This window comes from Carlito syrichta, unplaced genomic scaffold (assembly GCF_000164805.1).
Source record: "Carlito syrichta isolate Samal-C Ts95f unplaced genomic scaffold, Tarsius_syrichta-2.0.1 Scaffold312078, whole genome shotgun sequence".
NCBI lineage: Eukaryota > Metazoa > Chordata > Mammalia > Primates > Tarsiidae > Carlito > Carlito syrichta.
Genome location: NW_007256174.1, coordinates 250922 through 278795, shown reverse-complemented (window position 1 = coordinate 278795; position 27874 = coordinate 250922). Strand labels below are relative to the sequence as shown.

General features: G+C 42.6%; 1 protein-coding gene across 2 annotated transcripts in view; it reads left to right on the top strand.

Annotated features, from left to right (window-relative positions):
- ZFAT (zinc finger and AT-hook domain containing) overlaps positions 1 to 27874 on the top strand; it is a 224148-nt gene that overhangs the window by 30696 nt on the left and 165578 nt on the right. For both annotated transcript variants that reach the window (XM_008069520.1, XM_008069521.2), the window contains exon 2: positions 12841 to 13017. In XM_008069520.1, the coding sequence (XP_008067711.1) occupies positions 12841 to 13017 (177 nt within the window). The remainder of the gene's footprint in view (positions 1 to 12840; positions 13018 to 27874) is intronic.

The following is a 27874-nucleotide window of genomic DNA, read 5'->3' as shown; positions in this document are numbered from 1 at the left end:
CACATAGAGTACTTCCATAGTTTTGTAATGTGGCATTTTGTTTTTTTGGTGTGTATTGATAATGGTTTACTCATTTTGCAATCATCAGGTCATTGAGCACCTAGCGTCATTGCTAAGGGGAAGTTGGTATAGGGCTGGTGGGGCTCTCGCTACCTGGGACAAGCGTGGGTGGTATGGTTCATGCAGGGCAAAGGCGTGGGTTCCACAGCCAGCCCTTCTGGCCCTGAACCGCCCCACCAACAGTTGGAAGTGGGCACAGCGACTGGACGGCATCCTGGCTGTGCCTCCGTGAGCCACCTCGCTCTACCTTTCTGAGCCTTCTGTAGCTCACCAAGTAGTTGGCATTGAATGAGATTTTGGGTAAGCCGCCTAGCAGTATACACGACCTTCACAGATTGAGAGTCCTTTCCAGAGGATCCAGACTGTTTTTGTTTGCCACAGTATTTAACGATGTATTTTGAAATCACTATTTTTTATTTTATTTTCTTTTCTTTGAGTTGGGGTCTCTTTCTGCCTCCCAGACTGGAGTACAGTAGCACAGTCATGGCTCACTGAAGCCTTGACCTCCTAGGCTCAGGCGATTCTTCTGCCTCAGCCTCCCAAGTAACTGGGATTACAGTGCCAGTAACCACCAAGTCTGCTGATTTTAAAATTATTTTGTAGAAATGAGGTCTCACTATGTTGCCCAGGCTTGTCTTGAACTCCTGGGCTCAAGCAGTCCTCTTGCCTTGGTCTCCCAAATTGCTGGGATGACAGGCAGGAACCACCATGCCTGGCCTGAAATAATTATAGATGCACAGGGAATTGTAAGGATAAGACAGAAGTCTCATGAACGCTTTGCCCAGTTTACCCAGTGGTTACATTTTATTAAATCTTGGTAAAATATATATAACATAAAATTTACCATTTTAACCATTTTTAGGTGGAGAGCTTAGTGGCATTAGGTACGTTAGCATTGTTAGGTAACCATCACCATCATCCATTTCCAGAACTTCCTTATCATACCAACCTTATGGTTACATCTTTTTAAACTATTATACAACTAACTATTATTATTATTATTATTATTATTTTTTGAGTTGGAGTCTCACTCTGTCACCCAGACTGGAGTGTAGTGGCTGCTCCCGGCCACCGCGGCCTCAACCTGCTGTACTCCGATGATCCTTCCGCCTCAGCCTTCCGAGTAGCTGGAACTACAGGTGCGTGCTACCACGCCCAACTAATTTTTGATTTATTGTGGAGATGAGGTCTCGCCAAGTTGCCCAGGCGGGTCTCGAACCCGCGGGCTCAGGCAATCCACTCACCTCAGCCTCCCAAAGCGTGGGATTACAGGCTGAGCCACCTAGCCCGGCACAACTAACTATTAAAACCCATAAGTTATACTGATACAATGTGTATGTCTAGTTTGAATCCATTTTTATTTGTTAGATTTTTGTGATTAATCCTGCAGGCAAGATGCAGAACTGTTTGTTGACATTTGACCAGTTTGAGTGGAGTGTAGAGATCTTCCCACCCTTTAAATCCCTTTACTCTCCCTCATTTCTATAATAATCATTGTAAATGTTTCTTCTACATACCCTGAGAGCTACATCACACAGAGGTTTTATACTTTTTTGCTTCAACTGTCAGACGTAAGTTAGAAAGCTCAAGAAGAAAGTCTATTGAATTTATGCTTTTTTTTCTTTTTTGCGTTGGAGTCTCACTTTGTCACCCAGGCTGGAGTACGGTGGCACACTCATGGCCACTGCAGCCTTGACCTGCTGGGCTCAGACAGTCCTTCCTGCTGGGCTCAGACAGTCCTTCCGCCTCAGCCTTCTAAGAAGTAGCTGGGACTACAGACGTGCGCCACCACACCCAGCTAAGTTGCTTTTCGATTTATTGTAGAGACGAGGTCTCACCAAGTTGCCCAGGCTGGTCCCAAATGCCTGGACTCAGGTAATCCTCTCACCTCAGCCTCCCAAAGTGCTAGGATTATAGACTTGAGCCACCGTGCATAGCTACTTACCCATATTTTTATATTTTCCTGTATTCTTTCTTTTTGATGTTCTAAGATTTGTTTTATTTTAAAATCCTTTTAAATTTCCTGTCCGTTTAGATAACTTTCTTTAGCCATTCTTTTAGGTTATTTCTGGTGGAGACAAATTCTCTTAGTTTTCATGCCTCTGAGAATGTCTTGATTTTCCCCATCCTGAAGGACATTTTTACTGGATTTGGAATTCTAGGTTGACAATTCCTGTCTTTCTGCATTAGAAAAATGTGCCACTTCCTCCTGGTTTCCATTGTTCCATTGTGTCTGGTGAGAAATCTGCTGTAATTCACATAATTTTTCTGTACAGAATTTTTTTTTTTTGCCACTTTTCTTTTAGTTTTATCCTGTTTCAGTTTTGTGCAGCTTCTTGAATTTGTGGGTTTATATCTTTTGCCAAATTTAGGGATTTTCAGCTGTTATGTCTTTGAATACATTCTCAGGTCTACTTCTTTTTCTTCTTTTGGGACTCCAGTGACACGAATGTTAGACTTTTTGTTATAGTAGTCCCTCAGGTCCTTGAGGGTTCTGTTCATTTTTTTTTCTGTCTATTTTCTCTGTGATTCAAATAGTCTGCTTTTTATTGTTCTGTGTTCAAGATCACTGATTCTTCTGTCTTTTTCATCCTGCTTTGAGTCCATCCTTTGAAGGTTTTGTTGTTATATTTTTCTGTTCTAAAATTTCCATTTAGATTTTCTTTATATCTTCTTTTTTTTTTTCTGAGGCATTCTTTTTTCATTTGTTACAGGCTGGTCTGTACTTGCTCATTAAAGCATTTTTGTGATGGCTGCTTTAATATCTTTGCAGATAATTCTGACATCTGTGTTATCTAGTGTTGATGTCTGTTGTTTTTTCTCATTACAGTTGATATTTTCCTGGTTCTTGGAGACTCATGAGGAATGGTTTTTATTGAATCCGTGGCATTTTAGTTATTATAATGGGAGTCTGGCTCTTATTTAAATCTGTTTTAGCAGTTTTCATCTGGCACTGCTTTGGTGGAGAAAAGGGAGTATTGTCTTGTTCCTGCCGGTAGGGGTAGACAACCAGATTTCTCTTTAGGCCTCTGATACCAGGGGGTAGGTATGTCTCATAACTGCTGGATAGGGGATGGAATTTCAGACTCATCACTAGGCCTCTGCTGCAGATACCAATCCTGGCTAGGAGGGGCAAGGGTGCCTCAGTACCACCCTCCATGTGGCCTCTGATGACACTTCAGTGGTGAGATCATAGCTTCATTATCACTGGATGCTGGTGGAAGTCTTGTCTGTGCACTAGGCCTTCTCTGATGCAGCCTAGCCAGGAGGGTGTGGGGGTGCTCTGTTAACTGCTGGGCAGGGTGCATGACCCACCCAGCCTTTGCTGGCAGGATGGGGATGGGGCTGCAATGTTTTCTGAAGTATTTGGCTGTTGTAGGGCAGATTGTCTTTAAGATTTCTGTCTTGCTAGGCTATTCCTTTCCTGGTCCTTTGGCTACAGAGAGCAGGCTTTTCTTGGAACTGTTTTTATCTGTGCCTGTTGGTGTTTTCAGATTGCTGGATTCTTCAGCGGTCACCCGGGTGCTAGGAGGCAAAAAGAAAACCTGAGACACGTAGCTGCCACGTCATTCTTTGGGTCCTGGGGCTGTGGCCTGTCTGTCTTCTTTCCAACTTTCACTTTTTTTATGTTTACTTTATCTGCAATGTCCAGGAGTTTTAGCTGTACTTAGAAGGGGAAATAGGGAAAAGATCATTTATTTAATCTTTCTGGAAGTTTTTGCCATAGCAAAAATGGGAAGATTCAGTGACTACCCCACAGACAAACAGCCAGCCAGACGCCCTGATGCCCAGACCCAGACAGTTTCCATGAGATCTCTCACACAATAAGAAAATGTTTTTTGAGTTTTTACTTGGGGCCCCTGAGACCCTCCACATCAGTGACACCAGATACCCCGTCTGACATCCTTCTGTGTCGAGCCCAACACAGGGTTCCAGGGGAGGCGGAGGGAGGATGAAGGGGTACAGGGCCACCAGGGGACCCTAAGGGGGTGTTGCACAAAGTTTTGATGCTATGATGGTGACATTATCCCTTTTCTCCACCCCGTCTCTCTCTGTCTTGCTCTCTCTGTCTCTGGTGCACAACAAAAGATCTGGAAGGACATACACAGTACATTGTGCTCAGTGACGTTCTCACTTTCAGCAGGAATAGGAGGGGCTGTCTGTATTCCAAATACTTTGGTATTATTTGACTATTTTACAATAAGATGCTGTCTTTGCCTGAGCAGCTTAGAGCTGATATTTCTGTGTAACTTTTGTAATAAGTAATGATGATAATAATAAAAGCTGGTGTCAGGGCTGGGAGACCCCCAAAAGCCTGAACCCTTTCCTGTTCTACTGACCCAACCCTTGAGACTCACAGCAGATGGACTTACAAGGGACAGCCGCTGAAGGAGAAGGGATTCTGAATCGTGTATGGGGCGTCTGTGTGTTTTGTGAGCTGGCTGCAGCCTGTGGCTCCGGCTCCAGGCTGGACTGACCCTCCTTACCCTTTTACTCGAGGGCTTGAGACTTGGGGAGGGGTTTCTCAGAGTGGACCAACTCCAGTTGCCCACAGCTGTTGCCCGTGGCCAGAGCACCAGCCACCTGCACTACTGCACCCTGCCAATTCCCAGGGACCCTGTCCAAGTCTGGGGAGCCCTGTCCTCCTGGAGGGGGGGGATCTAGAGCGGGCAGTGAGGTCAGAGGTCACAGACAGGACCTGACTGTTCCTGCCTGGGTATGTTTGCCAATCGGAGGTCAAAAATGAGGTCTTATACGTCTAGTTATTTTAAGTTTTCCCTTTTTAATAATACAGAGTAGCTGGTTAAAAACGGGCAATTAATTACTGGGAATTGAATACACAAACCCCAAACTTTTGTAATTTTCTTTGTGTTGAATGCATCATTTTCCCTTTGAATTCTTGTGATAAGGACAGGCACATAGTAATTGGACCCCAAAATGCAACCAAATTATAACATCTTCATCGGAATTATCTGGCAACATAATTATGATGTTTCAGGGTAGGAGATATATTTTTTCATATTAGTCCACTATAGAAAGTGAAAGTGGCTCCTTTGTTGTTATTTTGGTGGATTAACAATTCTTAATGTTTGGGGGATGCAGCCTGACCCGGCTCTGTCTTTGTGAGCTGTGGCATTGGCTGTTCCTACACGGCTTCATGAGCATCTCCAAAGCACGCCCAGTTACCCTCCATGTGGGAGGCCTGGGAGGCGCTCACGGATTCCTTGATGAGGGTGTGCCACGCTCTGCTCTGGGCTTCTGAAGCAGGCTATTTTAAAATACGTAATTGCAATGTCAGTAGCAAAACAGAGACAACCTGCTCGTGTGACTTGGGGAGTTTTGTGATCTTCTTGGCTTTGTGTGGGCGTATGCTCCTTACCAGCACTGGACCCTGGACAGGCCACCTAGCAGTGGAGACCTTGAACCTGGGTCAGGGAAGTCTGGTTTCTGCCTCCACCCTGGACTTTTCAAGCTATGGCCGAGGGGAGAACAGCCTCCCTGAACCTCCGTCCTGAATGTGTGGGAATAGGGATCACAAGCCTGGCTGGCAGAGAGGTGGGGGATCGATTGAACGTGGCAATGTTGGTAGGGGCTGCTGGAGCCCACCAGTGCCTTCTTCTGGAAACTTCCAAGTACATTAGCCAAGTATTCTCTCCTTTCCTCTGTTCATAGTCTTTATTATCTTCAGTGTGTGTCTCACTCATTTGCTGAATGTGCCAGGCCAGGGGATGTGGCCTTCAGCAAGATACTGTCCTTTCCTGAGCAACTTAGAACTGACCCTCCAGAACTGTGTCAGCCCTGCTATGTTATCCATAACCTTGTTTTTCAGAAGGTCTAGCACGCTTTCTGATTTTTAAAAGTTATTTAGGCTTATTGTAGAAAACACAAAAGTGATGAGAAAAAAAAATTTCACGGTCAAGATCTTGGTGTGTTTCCTTTCAACCTGGCTGAAAATGTCCCTTAGATTATTCATAATATCTATCTGTCAATAACAAAATTGTGTTCCTGCCAAACTGCGGTAGAGTCCCATCTTTAAAATTTAGCATGCATCATGAGCATTTCCCTATGTTGTCCAAGATTCGTGGAAGATAAGGTTTTCAGTGGCTGTATCATAATGCATTTCGTAGCTGTGTCAGGATTTGTCTGTTGCTGAGCCATTGTTTCCAGGAACTTGCTGTTATAGATACTTCCATGTTGGGGATCTCAGTGCACAGCCCCTGTTCTCATGTTGGTTGGTCATGAAGGGAGGCTCTCAAGAAGGAGAATCACTGGTAACATGTTGCGAGTGAGTGTCTGAGACTCTTGGCCCCTTTGCTAATGGCAGTATTTGCTCACAAGAGCACCAGATTCCAGCACCCTTGTGTGCATCTGCGCTGCAGAATAACTTTGTAGGGAGAAGTGGTCTTGGGCACAGGGCTCGTCTTGAAAGCCAGGCTATCTGGAAACCTCTCAGCAGGCTTCGGCGGGCAGATTATCCAAGGGAGGTTGCTGTGCAGACCCAAGAGACATGGAAGCTGGGCAGACACTTGGCTGCCTCCTCATTGGCCTGTTTACACACTCTCTGTACACACCTGTCACCCTGCTGTCTAGGATTCTTACTGTTTTATAACTTAAATATAGACCCTGGCCTTTTGCTCGAAGGCCTGGAAGCCTTTTAGCCAGGGAAAGTCATTTGTTCCAGTGTAGCAAGTGCTTTATGATGGCTGCTGTTATCCAACTTGCCAGGGGACCCTTCCTTCTGATAGCGCAGACCTCTCCCAGGCCTACTGAGGGTAGCCTGCTTTCTAAAAATTGCTGCTGTGCTCTAAGCTACTTTGTGCGACTCTGTGGCCACTTTATGGACATCTCTTACCCTAATGTTACCAATGTCTTCCTCGTTGGTGGATTTAGTGCTTTCCCTCCCCATTCTTGCTGGATTTTTCAGGAGCAGCCCCTCTGCTCTTCTGCTCTCTCCGTGAGGGCTTTATCTGTCCCTGAGGACTGGGTCTTCTGTTTGTTTCTTGCTGTGGTCTGAATGTTCGCTTCCCCTTAAACTTCATATGTTGAAACCTACTCCCCAGTGTGAGGGGAGGGGAGGTAAGGTTAAGAGGTAGGTTCTTTGGGAGGTGATTAGGTCATGAGGGTGGGCCCCTCACAGATGAGATTTTAGTGCCCTTATAAAAGAGACCCTAGAGAGCTGCCTTGTCCCTTCCACCATCAGAGGACATAATGAGAAGATGCTGTCTGTCAATCAGGAAGCAGAACTTCACCAGACGCTTATTTTGCTGGTGCTGATCAGACTTCCCAGCTTCCAGAACCCTGAGAGCCAGAAGTAAATTTCTGTTGTTTCTAAGCCAGCCAGTGAAGGTATTTTGTGAAAGCCACCTGGACAGTCTGAGGCAGTCCCCTTTAGAAGGATTCAGCCTCTCGATACTTTCCCCTTCAGCCTTTATGCTTCCCTTTGAGTGCTGATCCCATTTCTCTGCCCCAGTACACACCAAATCTTACCTTGCACTGCCTGCACCTAGTGGGCCTCTCCATGCTGACATCCTGCCCAGAACCGATAGAGTAGGCAGGTTAGGGTAGGTAAATATCAGGACTGTAAGAGGCTCTAGGAAAGTTGAGAAACCTGTCAAAACTCTTAGAGGGTCTTCTCGAAGGACCTACTAGAAGTAGAAGAAGAAAACTTACTTTCAAGGCTACTAGAAATTTCAAAAATCTGTTAGAATAGCTCTCACTCAGCATGCCTACTAGCGTCTACTCAAGGTGTTTGTGGTTGAGAGCTGACCACCAGACAGGGTGCAGTTGGGGAATCCCTCCTAGACAGACACGCAAATAACTAAGTTGGCTTGCTTTAACCTTTATCACCATTGAACATTCATTAGCATACTAAATGACACACCCTCCAGCACCATGATCATTCTGCCCCTGCCCATTTGTAGTAATAAATTGGGTGACTTTCCAATTCCCACCCATTTCTTAGAAAAAATCCGCCCCTTTAATAGACTGTTCCACCCCTTTCAATATTATAACTCACAGAACCCACGAGCCAAAGACCCCTGACATGGCACTTCCTTGTATTCACCCACACTTTGCCTTGAAGTGTGTACTATTCTGTTACTTCCACTCTTGGTAAATGTATTAACTGCCTTACTACGTTCAACTCACTCTGAAATTTTTTTCTGCAGTGAAGTTAAGGACCTGACATAGAACAGGTAACAGACACGGAATCCTGTAACAGAACTTGATCTTGCCCATCAGAGCTGTCCTTGTTTCCAGTGGGCCACATCTGCCTCCCCTCTCTCTGTTGTCACATCTGGTCAGTGACAGTGTCCTGCCTACTTGGCCTGATCCCTCCTCTGCAGAGCTGTCTACTGCACTTGACCTTCACTTTCATTCCTGGACAGGCTCTTTGAAGTCAGTCCCACCCTGGTGGTGGCAGTGCACTCCCTTCTCCTCCCTCCCCTCATTCTGCCTTGGCCACTTGCTGTCTTCCAGGTGCACTGAGGGGACCAAGATTGGCCAGCTGCCCCTTCCATGGATCTCACATTCTAGGGGGACAGTGTGATGGGGATGTGCAGAATCCAGGGGGTTGGCACGAAGGGGAGCTGATGCAGGTGAGGAGTCCTCTGCGGGACCAGCACTTTCAAACATGGCTTCACCATGCCTTTACTCTGTTTGTGGGCTCCCAGGTCTCTTGGGAGCTGCCAGTTCCCACTCAGGTGACTGTCCTGGACCTCCTGGACTGTGCTCTGTCCCTGTGAGCACAGGTCCCTGTGCTATTGGCAGACCTGCTCCATGACACCATGTGTCTGTTTCTTCCCTGAGTCTGCATTTCTCCTGCCTTCCTGGAGCATTCTTGTCCTGCATCACTGAGCTTTGAGTGTCCAGTGACTGAGACGCCTCCCCTGCCTGTGGGACCCTTTTTGGGCCAGGGTACATTCCACTGTGCTGTGTCTCATGGCCTGCATCACACAGCTGAGCCCTCAATTAGGAGAGAGTTGTCTTAGGTCTGTGTGTGTGTTTCTGCCTCCACCTCGGGAACTCCAGGTCCAGTCCTCCTGCCTAAGAGAGCAGGACATACAGACATGTGCTAATTAATAACAGACGGCCCAGGCCAGGTGCCACCCTGGGGTCCTCAGACCTTCAGGCTATGTGGAACAGCTGGGAGGTAGTTTATTTCCAGCAGTCTCCAACACTTCTTCTTTTCTTTTTTTTTTTTTTGAGTTGGAGTCTCACTCTGTCACCCAGGCTGGAGTGCAGTGGCCACTCCCGGCCACTGCAGCCTTGACTTGCTGGGCTCCGGCGATCCTTCCAAGTAGCCAGAACTACAGGCACGCGCTGTCACACCCGGCTCATTTTTTTGATTTATTGTAGAGATGAGGTCTCACCAAGTTGCCCAGGCGGGTCTCGAACCTGCGGACTCAGGCAATTCACTCACCTCGGCCTCCCAAAGCGCGGGATTACAGGCTGAGCCACCAAGCTCAGCCGACATTTTTTCATACATAGTTCTCCAGATAGTGCTTGGTGTGCCTTTGAACTTGGAGACTTTTCATAATTATTCTGTTCAATGTCACAGAATTCCCCATCTCCTGAGAACATCCTAGGAACCAAGAACACTTACAGATGAGTTGAGAAATAATTTCAGTAAAAACTATTAGATGAGATTGACTTGTCTGTCTCTCCTTTGAGATGGCATCCTCCTCCTTGGCAGAGCTTGGGCCTTGTGCCTGATTCATCTCTGGCCCTAGTTCCTGAGGTAGGGCCCACCTGTGATCCCTGCTCAAAAGATGCTAAAGTGAACAGGTATGCCGTTGATGTGTGATTTTGGCATGAGTTTTTTTTGAGTCTCACTGTCGCCCAGACTGGAGGGCAGTGGCTGCTCCCGGCCACCGCAGCCTCCATCTGCTGGGCTCCGACGATCCTTCTGCCTCAGCCTTCCACGTAGCTGGAACTACAGGCGCACGCTACCACGCCTGGCTAATTTTTTTTGATTTATTGTAGAGATGAGGTTTCGCCTGCCCAGGAGGGTCTCGGAACCTGCGGGCTCAAGCAATCCACTCACCTCAGCCTCCCAAAGGCGCGGGATTACAGGCTGAGCCACTGAGCCCGACTTGGCATGAGTTTTATTTCAGATGTTGCTGAATGTAGAGTTCCCAGTATTTTAGCTGCAATGTGGAGGAAGTCAGCTCATGGGCTGTCGCCAAACACTTCTCATGTCAAACACAGGTAGTAGAGAATCTGGTCCCTGTTCCCTGACATAAGCAAGTTGCTTTTTTCTCTCTTAGTCTCAGTTTCCCTACCTGTGGATTCGGAATTCCAAACCCCTTTCTGCTTAAATCATCAGATGATTGTAGGATTAGCAGGAAGCAAGTCAAAAGCAACATGGCCTTGTATAAAGAAAAAGTATCACTCTAATCTCTTCTTGTTTGGGAAGCATTTTGGGTTTCTTTGGAATAAAACATTTCTTGGAAAAAACAAAAATATCGATTGGCAGTATTCATGAGAGATTTTCATTGACGGAGCAATGTTCTGCTTTGTTAAATTTCGATTTCACGTGTTGTTTGGTAGGAAGAAATTTTCGTAGGTCATTACCTCCCCTGCTTGTTCATGGTCAGAGTCTTCCTGTGACTGAGAGAGGGGTTCGCTCCTGGGACTCCGGTGCCTTACAAGCGTTCTGCCTTCACCTAGGGATGCTGTGTTGGCCTGTTGCCTTTCTTCCCAATCTCCCCTTTCTGGTGGGGGAGTTTTGCTCTAAAGAGAAAAGAAAAATAGAGTGGGAGCGTGGGGAGGCGGGGCTCAGAGGAGGTTTTTGTTCAGAAGGGAGAATAAGAACACGTTTGCAGGCCAGTGGGAAAGATCCAGCAGAGGGGAAAGGATTGATGATCTGGAGAAAGAAGCGAAAATGGCTGACCCTGTTGTTGAGTGGGCGGGAGGGGGTGTGTCCTGCATGCACAAGTTCCTGTGTGTCTTTTTCTAGTAACCTCCCCAGGGAGGGCCACGGGAGCAGTCTTCTCGGGTACAGACAGTAAGGGGTGCACCGTCTTAAGAGAATGGAAAGGCAATGATCACGCACATTTAAGCGAGTCTGCTTGTATTATCTCCCTGAGCCAGCAAGTATAAACATGTCAGTGATAAAACACCCCTGCTCCGGGGGGCACTGCTGCCCCTACCTGCACACCTGGGTGCCCCTGCTTGTGCTCACCCCCACAGCAGCAGGAGTGAGGAGGAGGGGGGATGGTGAAGACGCAGGTGGGCTGGCAGGGGTGGTGGAGGCAGCCTCCAGTGAGATAGGAGCCAAGGTCAGCCGTTGAGAGTGAGGCGGGGGAAGAGAGATGAGACATTTGTTCACCATTGGTAGAGAGCACATGGCCTAGGGAGTGCGCAGGATTGCCACGTGTGTATCCAGCGTCGATAGCGTAATGGGCAGTGTGCAAAGTGAGACACATCTGGTCTACAGTGTCCAGGCAGCCCTGAGAGTCCCCAGGTGGCCAGTGATGAGGATGTCAAGGGGGAGCCGGGCAACCTGGGTGTGGGTTGTCAGCCGTCGGAGCTGCGTGAGTGAAGGCACATAGTAGGTGTAGAGTTGCGCCGAGTCAGCCTTGTGGATTTCTGTGCCTGTGACATTGGTGCTACTGAGTAGACTCGTTCCCGCATTTCCTGTGGGATTTCAGTGACTGACAGGTTATGATTGCTTCTTCAAAGTCATCAGCTTTCCAGCATTTAGGGACTGGAGTTGGTCTGGCTTCAAAACCATTGTCCTTTTCATCAATACCAATTCTTTCTTTCAGTAAAAATCATAATATAAAATAGTATAAATATGAAATAAAAGAATGTAAATCTGGCTTTTGTTACTAGATCCTAAATTTAATATTTTTTTTTTTTTTGAGTTGGAGTCTCACTCTGTCGCCCAGACTGGAGTGCAGTGGCCGCTCCCGGCCACCGCAGCCTCGACCTGCCGGGCTCCGGCGATCCCTCCACCTCAGCCTTCCCAGGAGCCGGAACTACAGGCGCGCGCTACCACGCCCGGCTGATTTTTTGATTTATTGTAGAGATGAGGTCTCGCTGCCCAGGCGGGTCTTGAACCCGCGGGCTCAGGCAATCCACTCACCTCAGCCTCCCAAAGGCGCGGGATTACAGGCTGAGCCACCGAGCCTGGCTTAAATTTAATATTTTATCTATACTTTATTTTATCTGGTTAAAAAAATGAATGTTTTCCCCTTCATTATGTCTTCCTGCCTAGTAATGGGTCGAACATAATGAGCTATTAGTAAATACCTGTGAATGGTGATAATGTTGTAAATAGGAATTAAGTGGCTTTAAACAAGACACAGATTCCCATCTTTTCATTGAAAGATGTCTTGGCTCTTGAGAAATGCTATTTTGGTCAATTTTTCCTCCAGCCTAATTTGAGAGAGTCTAGCAAGAATACTTAATTGCCATCAGTGTGCAGTTCATTCATTTGAGGGGTAGCATTTTTCAAGTTGCATATTTGTTTTTACTTGGGTGTACTTATCCTGGAATCTGGGCTGTTGAGTAGGTTTGGGTAACAGAGAGGCCCATATTAGACACTATCCAGGACTGAGGCTTTGAAATATTGAGAAATGAACTTCTGGCAACTGGAGTCCCCTGAAGGTGGATGTGAGCTGCCTGCCATGGGGGTGTCCACCAGAGGGACACAGTCTGGTGGAGGCTGGTGATGGCTCAAAAAGGGTAGTCTTCAGGATTTTCTTTGGCAATTGGAAGTAGTAGTTGTTTATGTGGAGATGAAATAACGCATTCTCCTTTTTTTTCTTACAGAAAACACGGCCATCTTCATGTGTAAATGTTGTAACCTTTTCTCACCAAGTCAGTCGGAACTCCTCTCCCACGTTTCTGAGAAGCACACAGAAGAAGGGGTCAATGTTGATGAGATCATTATTCCCCTTAGGCCTCTGAGTACTCCTGAACCCCCCAACCCAAGCAAAACTGGAGATGGTAAGGGAGACGGGAGGACTGGGAGGCGAGGCAGGATGCCTTACCCACGATGTGCCTGTTGATGTTGATTTGCTTTGTGGGCATAATAGAAACTAGAAAGTACACACTTCTGGCCCAGAAGTCATAATTACTGTGCAATTGTAGATCTGCTCAAATAAGGTTGTGTCTCTGGATTCCCCATACTGGCCCCCTGGAAGTACTGGGGTACAGTGTCTGGTTGATGAATGAATGAATGAATGGAAGGAGTTGGCAGGACCCAGCAGTGCAGAGAGCGTGCACTTGTTAGATGAGTATGGATCTAACCCAATTCCATCCAGCACCCACTAGCTGCGTGCCCTGAAGCAGATGATATTACTTCTCCAAGCCTCCCCTTGCTTATCTGAAAAATGAAGACAGACACACTAGCTACAAAGAGGTCTGTGAGGATTAAGTCAACGACTATGCCTACAGCACCTAGGATGATGCCTGGCACACAGAAGACAACATTCTAACATACACGATTAATAAATAAGCATATATAATCCTAGAAACAGCATTTTTGAACCAATCACATAAACCTGGAACAAGGATTCAAATGGTAAAGCTTTGTCACACAGAATCCTTCAGGTTCCTGGTCAGTGTGCAAAGTGAGATACATCTTGTCTGCAGTGTCCAGACAGCTTTCACTGAATGGTATCAGATGCCGCAAGGTACCCGTATTAGAGACACCCTCCAGGCACTGTAATTAGGTCCCCACAGACAAAGAAAATGTATAGCACAGGAAGCACAGTTGCAGAAATTCCCCACCCAACTATTTTTTTATAATGAAGGACATCAGCCAGTCTCCCATGCCAAAGCTCAGTGTCTAGTAGGAAATGTCCCACGGCAGGATTCAGTAGCCACACTAATAAGCCAGTTGTTCCTTCCTGGGAATATTCAGACCGGCATTTCTAAACAGACTGGCTATTGATCATCTGTCAGACCCCGTTCACAAGGAGAGATTCCAGACAAAACATGTTTTGGTTAACAAGCTCCTGTGCCCGTTCCCAGGGTGCTTGGAGAAACATACCTGATGGAAGATTCGGTTTTTGAGAAGTTAGGAAGTTCTACCAGTTATTGTTAGTGGCATAAAGTGAAAAACTAAGAAAATTCAGCACTCAGAGCTAGTTATGGGAAGCAAGGAGGAGCCGTTAGTATTTTTATCATCATCACCATCAACTAACATTGGTTGTGTGTCCATGGTGTCCCTTACCCCCCCCCCCCATAACCTTGTGAGCTGATCTGTCCTGTCCCCATTAGAGAAAGCAGCGACGGGAATGTACGTATAATCAGTATAATTGCATCTCAACCAGCTGCACACATTTGTTACTCTGCTTTGAGGGAGAGGAGACAGGAGGAAAGTTATTGGGGGCACTAAGGGTCAGAATCTACCTAGTGCCAGGGGTCTTATAGTTGACTGCTCCTTCTCTGATGCCAGAGGAGGAGCTTTGGTGACATCCATAGTCCTCACGGCCCCTTCTCTGCTGAGCAGCCTTGGCTTTCTCAAGAGTGTAGCTTCACAAACAGAGGGCAGCCTTAGTCAAAAACTTCAAGGGGCCTTAGTCACAAACTTTGAATGTTGTGTACCCGCCTCCAGGGTCGAATGTATATGAACTCAGAAAAATGAACACTCTCCCTTGTCCACTCATATGACAGATGGAAGTCACATGGATTAACAGGGAGAGAACTTGGAGAAGGGTCTCTGCAAGACTTTTAGTTCTATTTGAATTCAGCGTTGCTTATTAAGGTTTCTTCTTTCTAAATTGAGACGTGAAGAAGAGAGAAAATCATTTTAAATCTATTTTATACATAAATGAATCCATGATAATAAAGCAGATAGAGAATTCACATGGAATTATGTGTGTTGGTGTTTTGTGAGGTATATGTTCGACTTCTAGCCTTCCCTTCTTTCGTGGGACAGCGCCATCCACTCAGGAGTTCACCTTGAGCTTTTCCCCTTTCCTGGAAAGTCACAACCCACCCCACAGCCCATCCCCCCACACTCATTTCATCTTGTCTCACCCCTGACTTACAGCTGCAGGTACTGGGCTGTTGGTAGAACGGCAACTCGACTGAATGCGGAGGCCACCCCTCTGCCTTGGAAGCCCCCGGAGGTGTCTTTTCCTGTTCACTCCTGCATGTTCCTAGGACTCATTCAGCTTGGGGTCGCCCTGAAGGGCCCCTGGTCCCAGGTGGGGCTAGAGGCCCTTTCTCTGGGCTCCCGGAACCCCCACAGTCTCATCTCAGCTCTGTCCTTCCCGGATGTGCTTTCCGTGTGTCTGTTTCTCTCTCTTGCTTGTCAGGGAACGCCCCAAGGAAGGGATTTGGGCTGTTTCAGCTCTTAGCCCCATGTCCTGGCTCGGGGCCTGACACATGGTACAGCCCCTTCCCTGTGTGTTGCGTGAATGAATCACCTTTTACTGTCATTCTTTGCTTTCTTGCCTTGGGCCTTGCTGTCTTCCCTCCATCCCACCTGCCAGCCCTAGCTCAAGAAACTTCAGTGGCTCCCCCTCACCCAAACCAGAGCGCCACAAACTTATTTGACCCGGGGACCCTCTGACTGGCATAAGCCCTCTGACTTTCTGTGCACTGCCTTTGGCAGCATGAGTTCACAGGTGAGGACTTTCATCCCCTTCTCTTGGTCCTGTAGGCCCCACCCACAGCCGAACAGCTGGAGGTTTTAGGCCCTGGCTCCTTTTCCCCTTTTTGGTGTTACAGGTGAACCCATATATATAAAGCTCCCCTTACTTCCTTCAGGCAGACTTTGATGCTTCTCTGGGATGAATGCACTGTGTGAGTAAACCCATCAAAACAATCAGACTCATCCTTTGTACTCTCCCCCGCAATTACAAGAGTAATGAAGTCTTGATGTAAAAAGCTTAAAACAATATAAAGTAGGCAAGGTACACTTGCCCATCCCCCACCAAGTTTCTGGAAACAGCACTGCTAAACAATTCTATGTGTGCTGTGCATGTGTAAAAGTAAATCAACTCTTTGTTATTGGTTTTTGTTTAATAACAAAAATAGGGTCATGATATATGTATTGCGGTCCTTTTTTCTTTTCTGTTTTTTGACCATAAAAAAAAATTTCAATAGCTTTGTGGGGTACAAATTGCAACCTTTTTTTCTTAATGTCAGTCGTATATGCTGGGTATCCCTTCACTTCAGTACTGACGTCTCCTAATTTTTTTTCAATTTGAAGTGTAATAGACAAATAAATATTATACACTTGATATTTTGATGTATCTCTGCATTATGAAATCACAATCAATCTAACTAACTTATCTGTCATCTCATGTAGAGTTTTCTTCTGTATGTATCATGAGAACATTAAGATCTATTCCCTTAGCAAATGTCAAGTGTACAATACGGTATTATTACTATCCTAATTCTTTTCACTTTATGATATTTCCTTCTATGGATAATGCATAATTTACTTGACCTTTATTTTCTTTTTTTTGATGCCATGTGTCTTCTCTCCAACTTTGTGCTATTTAAACAATGTTACAATGAATATTGTTGTAAATATCATTGCACACTATGTATTTATGTTGGCTATATTCCTAGATGAATTGCTTCTGTAGAGGGTATGTGTGCTTGAAAGTTTGCTAGGTTCTATCAGAATGCTCCCTGAAAAGGTTTTACCAATTTACATTCTCATTAGAATCAAAGAGCTTCTGTTTTTCCATGTGCATATCAACTCAAGGATATTATCATATTTTTTAGAGTTTTTGCCAATTTGATAGACAAAAAATGGTGTATAATTTTATTTGCATTTTGTTGGTCACTAGTGTAGTTGGCCATGCTAAATATGTTTAATGGCTATTTACACTTCTGTGAATTGCCATTTATATCAATTGTCTGTTTTTCTATTTGATTTTTATTGGTTTGTAGAAACTCTTTGTATAGAGAATACTAACACTTGCCTTTAGAAAATCTATATATACTCATTTTAAACCTCATAATGCAGGGTAATTATTTTATATAATAAGTATTCACTGAGATGTACCTACATATTTGCTGCCCTCTGACTCTTCAGTCCTTGGATCTCCATCCATTCATCTTGGTCATTTTAAAATTTTCTGGTATAGAGCATTCTTTAGATTTCTTCATAAGGAAATCTAAATAGGGCTGTTTGTCATGTACTCTCCTGGTTATTGTTTGTCTGACATGGTCTTTATATACTGTTTATTGTTAATATATATTTTTGTTGGAAATACAATTTTAGGTTGGCTTTCTTTTTCATTTCAGCACATTGAAAATATTATTTCACTGTCTCTGACTTTCATTGTTGTTCACAGGATGTCACCTGTTAATCTAATTATCATTTCTTTAAGCACTTTTATTTTTTATTTTTTGTTTTGAATTGGAGTCTCCCTCTGTCACCCAGGCTGGAGTGCAGTGGCACACTCATGGCCACCACAACCTTGACCTGCTGTGCTCAGGCGATCTTTCCGCCTCAGCGTTCCATGTAGTTGGAACTACAGACATGCCACCATGCCTGGCTAATTTTTGTGATTTATTGTAGAGATGAAGTCTCACCAAGTTGCCCAGGCTGGTCTTGAACCCCCAGGCTCAGATAATCCTCTCACCTCGGCCTCTCAAAGTGCTGGTATTACAGGTCAAGCCACCGCGCCTGGCCCCTTTAAGCACATTTATTCCCTGGTCTCTTTATTTTTGGTTTTCTAAAGTTTCACTCTGATGCCTCTAAGCAAGATTTTTAAAAAACAATTATTGTGTAGATATTGGTTGGGCTTCTTAAAATGTATAGATGTATGATTTTTATACATTTTGGAAAAGTCTGAACTATTATACCTTCTGATATATCTTTCTACTTCAATTTCTTTCTCTTCTCTTTCTGAAACTTAAATATGTGCTAGTCCTGCTCTATATTTTTATTCTAACTTTTATATTTTCTATGCTTTTACCACTTTGTGCTACATTCTATGTATTTTACTCTGATCCATTTCCTAGTTCCTTAATTGTTTTTTCACCTGTTTTCTTGAGATAAAATTAATATAAAATAAAATTTGCCATTTTAACAGTTTTAAAGTGTAAAATTTAGTAGTTTTTAGTATATTCACAATGTTGTACAGCTACCCAAATATCTAATTCCAGAACATTTTCATTACTCCAAAAGAAAACCCTGTATCCATTAAGCATGACTCCCCATTCTTCCTGCCCCTTCTCCCTATTCCCTGGAACCTACCTTCTGTCTATATGGATTTGCCTAGTCTGTAAATTTCAAATAAGTAGAATCATATAGCCTTTTATGTCTGGCTTCTCTGGCTTAGTTTAATATTTTCAAGATTCATCCATATTGTAGCATGTATCAGGACTTAATCCTTTTGTTAATGGCTGAGTGCTGTTTCATTGTATGCTTAAAACTACATTTTGTCCATCCATTCATCTGCTGATGAACTTTGAGTTGTTTCTACTCTTGGCTACTATGAATAGTGCTCCTATTAGCATTTGTGTACACATTTTTGTGTGGTTAGTTATTTCCATTTATCTTGGGTATAGACTTAGGAGTGGAATTACTAGGTCATATGGTAATTCTTATTTAAATTTTTGAGGACTGCCCAAGTGTTTTCAGTAGTAGATGCATTATTTTGCAATTCTATCATTAATATATGAGGGATGCAATTTTTTCACATCCTTGCTAACACTTGTTAATTTTCACATTTTGGTTTGTAGCATGGTAGTGGGTATCTCATTATAGTTTTGATTTACATTTGCCTGATGACTAATGACGTTGAATATTTAAGTCTTTGATCCATTTTGAGCTAATTTTTGTGTATGGTTTGAGGTAGGATTCCAGATTTGTTCTTTTGCTTGTGGTCATCTTGGTGTCCTGGCACCATTTGTTAACAATACTGTTCTTTCCCCATTGAGTGGCTTGGCACCCTTGTCAAAAATCAATTGAGTTTAGATGTGTGAGTTTAATTTTAGACTTTCAGCTTTATTTTATTGATCAATATATCTCTGCTCATGCCACTACTATACTGTTTAGATGACTGTGGCTTTGTAGTAAGTTTTGAAATGGGGAAGTTAGAGTCTTTCAATTGTCTTCTTTATCAAGATTATTTTGTCTTTTCAGTGTTGTTTGCAATTTCACATGACTTTTAGGATTAGCGTGTTTGTTTCTTCAAAAAAGGGAGTTGGAATTTTGATAAAGATTGCATTGGCTTAGTTTGGGGAATATTGCCATCTTAACACTATTAAACCCTTCCAATCCAAGGATGTGAGATTTCTTTCCATTTATTTAAGTCTCCTTTAATTTCAACAGTGTGTTGTATTTTTCGGTGTATAAGTCTTATACCTACTTGGTTCCTTTAATTCCTAAGTGTTTTATTCTTTTTTATACCACTGTAAATGGATCCCTTTTATTATTTTCATTTTCAGATTGCCGATTGGTAATTTATAAATATAACTGTTATTTGATTGTTGATCTTTTATCCTGAAACTTTGCTGAACTTGTGTATTAAATCCAGCAGTTTTTTAGTGGACTCCTTAGGAGGCTGTATATACTGGGGTGCCAAAAAAATACATACACATTTTAAGAGATATTGTCTATGTATTACTTTTCAAAGTTGAATTGAATTATGATAGCATTGTGTAATATGACGTTTACTTAAAAGATGGCCTTAATGAAATGAAAGCTAGCGTCACCCTGTGACAGGCAGGACAGTCAAAGAAAATGGTAGAAGCATGTTTGTTGTTCAGGGAGTGCAAGACCATTTGGAAGAGGTTTTTGAAATTCTAGAACATTGTGGAAGTACAAGAACAATTGAGGTGTGAGTATGCGATAGAACCTCCAACACACCTAACGAATGCATGCTCACATGCATGATAAGAGACACATGGTCCTGTGTGTGGAACATCTGGGAGGCCTTACACAGCAACAAGCCCTACAGTACTATTCTTCGTCACCTAAGTAGATGCTGATGGCAACCACTTTGAGCACCTCTTGTAATTGCAGAAGTCAAACGTGACTTGTATTCATCTTTTGTTATTGGTATATATTGAGCATTACCATTTTAATACAGTTTTTTCCTTTCTTAAAATTTATACACATTTTTGTGGCACCCTCAGTATAATCTTGTTGTCTGTGACTACAGATAATTTTACTTTTTTTCTTTCTGGTATAGATTCCTTGTATTTCTTTTTCTTGCCTAATTGCCCTGACTGGAATCTCCAGTATGATGTTGAATAGAAGTGATAAGAATAGACATTCTTGTTTTGTTCCTGATCTTATAGAGAAAACATCCAGTCTTTCACCTTTAAGTATGATGTTACCTGTGAGTTTTTTGTTTTATCTTGTTTTTGATTGATGCTCTTCATTAGGGAAGTTTCTTCTATTGTTAACTTGTTGAGTTCTTTTTTTTTTTTTTTTTAAATCATAAAAGTCTGTTGGATTTTGTCAAATGCTTTGTCTACATCTGTTGAGATGACCATGTGGTTATTTTCCTTTTATATATCAGGATGTAGTCACCCTTTAATTTTTGGGACAGGTCCCATTTAGTCATGTTGCATAATCTCTTTACTATGCTGCTGGATTCAGTGTTCTAGTATTTTGTTGAATATATTTGCATTTATATTTATAAGAAACATTAGTTTAAGGTCTTTTCTCTGATGTCTTTGTCTAGTTTTGATTTTAGGGTAATAGTGGTCTCACAGTATGACTTGGGAAGTGTTCCTTCCTCTTCTATTTTTGGGAGACCTTTGAAGTAAGGTATTCATTCTTCTTTAAACATTTGATAGAATTCACCAGTAAAGCTATTTAGTCCTGGGGCTTTTATTTTTTTAGTGAGAAGTTTTAAACTACTGATTCAATCTCTTGTTATAGGTGATTTTCTATTTTTGAATTAGGTTTGGTAGTTTGTCTTTCTAAGAAATTTTCTATTTCATCTAGATTATCTAATTTTTTGGCATACAGTTGTTCATAACATTCTCCTGTAATCTGATTTTTTTAAGATTAATAGTAATGCTCCTCTTTTCATTCTTGATTTAGCAATTTGAGTCTTATCTATATTTTTCTTGGTGGGTTTAACTAATTGTTGCCAATTTTGTTGATCTTTTAAAAGGTTTGATTTTGTTGATTTTTCTTTTTTCTTGTTCCATATTTTATTTTATCCCTTACCACTGTAGGCATTACTGTTTTTCTTATTCTGCTTGTGTCAGGTTTAGTTTGCTTCTGAGTTCCTTGTTTCTTAAGTTGAAAGGGTAGGGGGTAGGCTATTGATTTGAGATTCTTTTCTCTTTCAGATCTTTCTTTCTGTTTTCTTTCTTTCTTTCTCTCTCATTTTTCCAGCTTTATTGAGGTATAATTGACAAATAAAATTGTATAAATTTACAGTGATGATTTGATATACATATATTGTGAAATGATACCTTAATCAATTTAGTTAACATATCTGTCACCTCATATAGCTACCTTTTTGTGTATAAGGAGAATATTTAAGATTTCTCTTAGCAAGTTTTAAGTATACAATAGAGTATTGTTAACTGTACTCACCATGCTGTGCATTAGATCCCCAGAATGCATTGAATCTATTGATTGCTTTTAGTAGTGTGGATATTTTAACAATATTTATTCTAATTTATGAACATGGGCTATCTTTTCATTTATTTGTGTTATCTTCAATTTCTTCCATTGATGTCTTACAGTTTTCAGGGTATAGATCTTTAACCTTAGTTAAATTTATTTCCAAGTATTATAATCTTTGATGGTATTGTAAGTGGGATTATTTTTTCAGATTGTATAGAAACATAACTTATCTTTGTATGTTGATTTTTGTATCCTGTAACTTTATTGAATTTGTTTATTAGTTCTAACAGTTTTGGGGTGGAATCTTTAGGGTTTTCCATATATAAGATTATGTCACTGGAAAACACAGGTAATTTTTTTTTTTTTTTCTTCTGAGTTGCTGTCTCACTCGGTTGCCCAGACTGGAGTGCAGTGGCCGCTCCCGGCCACTGCAGCCTCGCCTGCTGGGCTCCGGCGAACCTTCCACCTCAGTCTTCCGAGTAGCCGGAATCACAGGCATGCGCTCCCATGCCCGGCTGATTTTTTTTTATTTATTGTAGAGATGAGGTCTCGCTGCCCAGGCGGGTCTCGAACCCGCGGACTCAGGCAATCCATTCACCTCAGCCTCCCAGAGGCACGGGATGACAGGCTGAGCCACCGAGCCCGGCTGGATAATTTTTTTTTGGCATGCTTTTAACTTACTTGTTTACTTATTTATTTTTGCCTCATTGCTCTGGCTAGGACTTCTAGTGCCATGATGGATAGAAGTGGTGAGAACAGGCACCTTTGTCTTGTTCCTGATCTTAGAGGAAAAGCTTTCAGCTTTTCACGATTGAGTATGATGTTTACTGTGGGTTTGTCATATACGGTTTTTATTATGTTGAGGTACATTCCTTCTATACCTAATTTGTTGAGAGTTTTTTTTTTTAAATCATGAGAGGTTGTTGAATTTTGTCACACTTTTTTCCTGAACCTATTAGGATGATCATATGATTTTTATTCTTTATTCTCTTAATGTAATGTATCACGTTTATTGATTTGCAGATTTTGAACCAGTCTTATATTTTAGGGGTAAATTCCACTTTACCATGGTGCATAATTTTAAAAAATGTACTGTTGAATTTGATTTGCTAGTGTTTTGTTGAGTATTTTTCATCTATCTTTATCAGTAATACTGACCTGTAATTTTCTTTTCTTATAGTATTCTTGTCTGGTGTTGGTCTCATAAAATGAGTTTGGAAGTGTTCCTTCCTTTTCAATTGTTTTTGAAGAGTTTGAGTATAATTGGCATTGATTCTTTTTTAAATGTTTGGTAAAATTTAATGGTGAAGTCATCTGGTCCTGGGCTTTTCTTTGTTGGGAGAGATGATTACTAATTTGATTTCCTTATTTGCCATTGGTCAGATTTTCTATTTCTTTATGATTAAGTCTTGGTAGATTATATGACTCTAGGAATTTACCCATTATCCAGTTGGTTGACATATACTTGTTCATAGTAGTGTTTTATGTTACTTTGTATTCCTGTGGTACAAATTGTAATATCCTCACTATTATTTATAATTTTAATTTATTTGTGCCCCCCCTTTTGGTTAGTCTAGATAAGGGTTGCTCAATTGTGTTCATGTTTTTCAAAAAAACAATTCTTAGTTTTGAACTTTTTCATTGTTTCTTTTTCTTTTATTTCTACTCTGTTCTTTATTATTGCTTTCCACCTGCTCTCTGGTCTTAGTTTATTCTTCTTTTTCTGGTTCCTTGAATTGTAAAATTATGTTGGTGATTTGAGGTTTTTTTCCTAATGTAGGCATTTATGGCTATAACTTTTCTACTTGGAACTCCTTTTGCTGCATCACAGAAATATCAGTATGTTGTGTCTTTGTTGTGTTCGTCTCAAAGCATTTCTGACTTTTCTTATGATTTCCTCTTCTACTCACAGGTTATTTAGAAGTATCTGTTCATTTTCATACTTTTTTTTGATTACTCAAATTTCTTCCAATTTATTTCTAACTTCAACATACTTTGTATGATTTCGTTTTTTTTAAATTTATTGAGACTTTATTTATGGCCTAACATGTGGTTTGTCCTGTAGAATGTTTCATGCACTTGAGAGGAATTTATATTCTGCTGTTGTTGGGTGGCATGTTCCATATATATGTGTGTAAGGTCTGGTTGGTTTATAGGGTAGTTCAGATCTTCTACTTCCTGGCTGATGCCTGGGTTTTATAATTGAGGAATATGTGGCTTAGAGATTCAGAGGAATTAAAATAGCAAATGCGAGGTTACCTATTTTTAGTAAGCGAGAGAGTACGATTTAGCTCAGCTGGTCTGATGGCATTTGCATGTTCTTATAGTCCAGGTATAATAAAATTCTTACCATTGAGCTGCTTTTATAAATTACTTTTCTTTATTAAATAATTTACTTTTGGCTTTACATCTTTTTGAAAACATGTTCTTTTTGTTGTTTTTATGTATACTAGAAGATTAGCTGCCTGTGCAGTTTAATTTTAAAAAGTTAAAATTAAAAATTAAACTCAGCCTCTTCATAAGAGAAAATTTCCTAAATTTCTTTCATTAAGAACTCCAAGCCTTTCTTTTTTTCTTTGTGAAAGTTCATAAAATTTGAGGCTCGTAGAGGCTTAGTTTCTCTCTAATGATTTTCATTCAGGTTTAACCTTCACAATTCATTTTAAGTTGAGAGATACTTGAAATGGTTTAATTAAACCGTTAGCTGAGTAGTAATTGATTTATTATTTTGGTCTCCCTTTATAACATGAAGGCTCCTAAATCCTCTGGTTTATTTTATAGCCTTTTAATCTTTTTTGCTCATGTAGGAAGTGGTCTGCAGAAGGACCCTTCATTTCCCTTCTCTCTTCCTAATCAGACCTCTGGCTGTCATCCAAGAAGAAATTACCTAATGGACCAACCTTATTCTCCCGTGTGTGCGCGCGTGCGCGCGCGTGTGTGTGTAAGAGAATGTGTGTGTGTGTGCGTGTGTAAGAGAATATGTGTGTGTGGTTGTATCTGAGTGTGTGTGACTGCGTATTTGGCCAGGTTTGCGAGCGTGTGTGTGTGCACGCACACCCACATGGTCATTGTCTTGATGGAGACTGGGACAGTTGGACTTGCTTGAGGAAGAATTTACATGGGTCCCCTGAGAGTCTTATTCTGGCTCTCCCGTCTTCTTCCTCATTTTAGACCCTCAGTAGAAACTCATTCCTTTTCTTTTCTGTTGGTTCCTTTCCTCCCCCTTCCCTCTTTCCATTTCTTTATTCATTAACTGTTTTGTGTCCCTGCTCTGTGCTGGGGTGGTGTGCTCAGTACTGGGGCCTCAAGGGGTCCCAGGCATGGTTCCTGTCAGCTCTGGCACTCTGGCTGGTGAGGGCAGTAGGCAGAGAGGCAATCTCAGTGCAGCACGGTGAATGCTTTTCTAGGGTTAAGTCCAGGCTACTAAAAGGAGGGTTCCCAGGGTAAAAGGAGTGTTCCCAGGGGAGGCTGACATCTATGTTTAAATCTGCATATTGTCACTTCTGGACATTTACCAGGAATAAGCCATTCTGAGTACATGGAGGAATGTTGAGCCCTCTCATCTACCTTCGTTGACTGGCAGCACGGTGCAGTGGAAAGGGCACACACCTTGGAATCAGATGGATTTAGGCTCCAATCCCAGAGCTTTCACATGATTACCGGGGCCTTGGTTGGCACTCAGTATGCTTTTATGTGGATTACAAAAGGGTGCCCTCATTCCGGGGGGATAAGTTAGTCACAGGAGCTCTTTCTGGGTGAACAAACAAAATATGCTCGGAGTTGATGTGGCCAGGGCCCAAACGCACGACTCGGCTAGTGGAATATGGCCACGATGAGCCCTCAGTCACCCCCTCACATAGGACACATCCTGCATCACAACCTCAAGGTCCCACCAGGGGCTTAGATGAGGCCCCTCCAGGCTGTGGCTTTTGTCACCTGTCAAAGGGAGATAAGATACTTTTTCATAGGTTCCGAGGCCAGTGCATGTCCCTAGAGATGTCTTGGTTCACAGTGAGTGCCACTGCACACTATACCCTCCTGCTTCCTTTTATCCACATGCTCTCCAACCCAGGGAGTAGGGTCACAGTGAGGTTTGCAGCTGTGTGAGACCATTGTTATTTTCCTGCAGAACTTAGTATAGAGGTCAAAGTGTGTTATTTCTGTGCTCCGATATTAATTGAACTGTCCAGCAGCCTTACTATGACATGAGCATGGAGTTCACGACTTCACAGCAAACAGGTCAGGGTTCAAATCCTGGCTCTGCCACGGAGTTCTGTGATCCTGGGGCAAATTAATTAATCTTTTTAAGCCTCAGTGACCTCAACTTTGAAATGGGTTCCATACTAATGTCTCCACTGGGAACTCAATGAGAAAATGCATGTGAAGTGCTTAGCATTGCTGTCATTTATGTGGCATTTCCACGGCACAGCAGATAAGACCACAAGGAGCAGGCTTGGGATGCTGTCAGCCTCTCAGTGCCTGGCATTGTTGAACAGAATACAGTGTGTCCTTGCAAAGGGGATATTGCGTACCTCATAAACCTAAAAGACTTGTGTGACCTCATTTCTGATAAATAATTCATTGTCTCCCCTATTGCTTCCTGGGTTTTGGAAATAAATGTCAGGGAGATTGACTGTCAGGGCCCTAAAATGTTAGTCTTTCAGGATTTTCCGAAATTCTTGAGTTGGTGTGACTGGAAATTGAACTGCCCTATGTGAGTGCTGGGAGGCTGACTGTATTCAGGGTTTGAGGTGTAATAAAATTTGTGTGCCCCTAATTCTATATTGGATTTCCTGGTGTGTGAGCTATTTTAAAATGAAGAAATCAAGGAAAAAGCGCATATTAAGCTAGAATGAGCAAGAAGCATGCGCATTAAAGAATCACATTGTCTAACTGTGGACTGGCTGGAAAGATAATAGTTTCTTAGCAGAGATATTCTAAGTCAGAATCTTAATGACTATGGCCATAATATTAAACAGTTGCCATTTGCAAATTACCTTGTGAGTACTGTGCTCAACAAAGAAGTGGGTTGCTTTTTATCAATAGTGTCTATAAAATAGGATAAGTATGATGTTTATTTTTCACATTGGAAACTGAGGCTCAGGGGGGATTTGAGCCCACATCTGCCTAGCTCCAAGCCAGTGTTCTCTGTGCAGCACTTACTGGCTCTGTTAAAATGTCTAGAACTGACCTTCATTACCCATGCCTCAAGGGTATATGATTCTGCAGAAAAGATTTTTGATGGGAAACAAGGAAACCCAAATCCCAGTTCTGCGCACTCAGCAGCTAGTTCTGGAAAATGTGCCAAGTCACTTGAACCTTTGGGTCTCTTGTTTCTTTTCCTGTTGAGGAAATTATGTTTGCTCCATCCATCTCCTAAGGTTTTTATAAGGATAAAATGAGTTAATAGCTAGGAAAGTGCCTTGCAAACTTGAGTGATGCACAAATAAAGGGCTTACATTATTAAATTTTTGATAATGTTGGGCCGTGTTTTTCATAACGCTCATGTTGTGTTTTGATTGAATTTAAAAACCTTGGGCTGATTCTTCCTGTCCCTTGCCAGTTTTTGGCCTTGGATCTGCAAGGACGATGATTTTCTGACTAAGAAAAAATTGTTCCCAAACTATGGATTTAGGACAGAGTTAAGATGCACTATAGCTCAGTGCTTTCTTCTTGTTGGAAATTTGGGACACAAGAAATGGCTTCTCTTTCAAATGTTTCTTTTCTATCATCAAGCAGCTGATCAGAGTGTCCTTATTTATTGTCTACTCCATACCCAGCTGTGGTCAGGACCCCATGGGACCTAGGAATCAAAAGGCCAGCTCGGGTCTCAGGGTTTATTATGAAAGGTGGGAAAAAGAGAAATAACCAGGAGGCAGTATGGGCCTGCGCACACCCCACATGTGTGACTCACACTGTAATGCGAGTCAAGCCGAGACGGCGTTCTGCTTTAATATCTGGGGACGCCTCACGGAGGAGGCACTGAGGTCTGAACTGGACCTGAAACATTAGCATTTGACTTGAGGTTTGGGTCTGACTGGGAGTGAAGAAAATGGTCATAGGTGGCAGGGGCAGGGAGGAATAGTATAGGTAAGTTAAAGACAGAGATTATCTGCATATTTAGGGAGGTCTGGAAAATTGCATTGAGTAATCAAGGGAGAGAGAGGAGGAGGTGGAGGCTCTGTGTGTGTGTGTGTGTGTGTGTGTGTGTGTGTGTGTGCACATGCGTGTGTTTATAGGGTTGGACCACATGCTAAAGGACCTAGAAACCCAAGTCTTAGAGCTGTG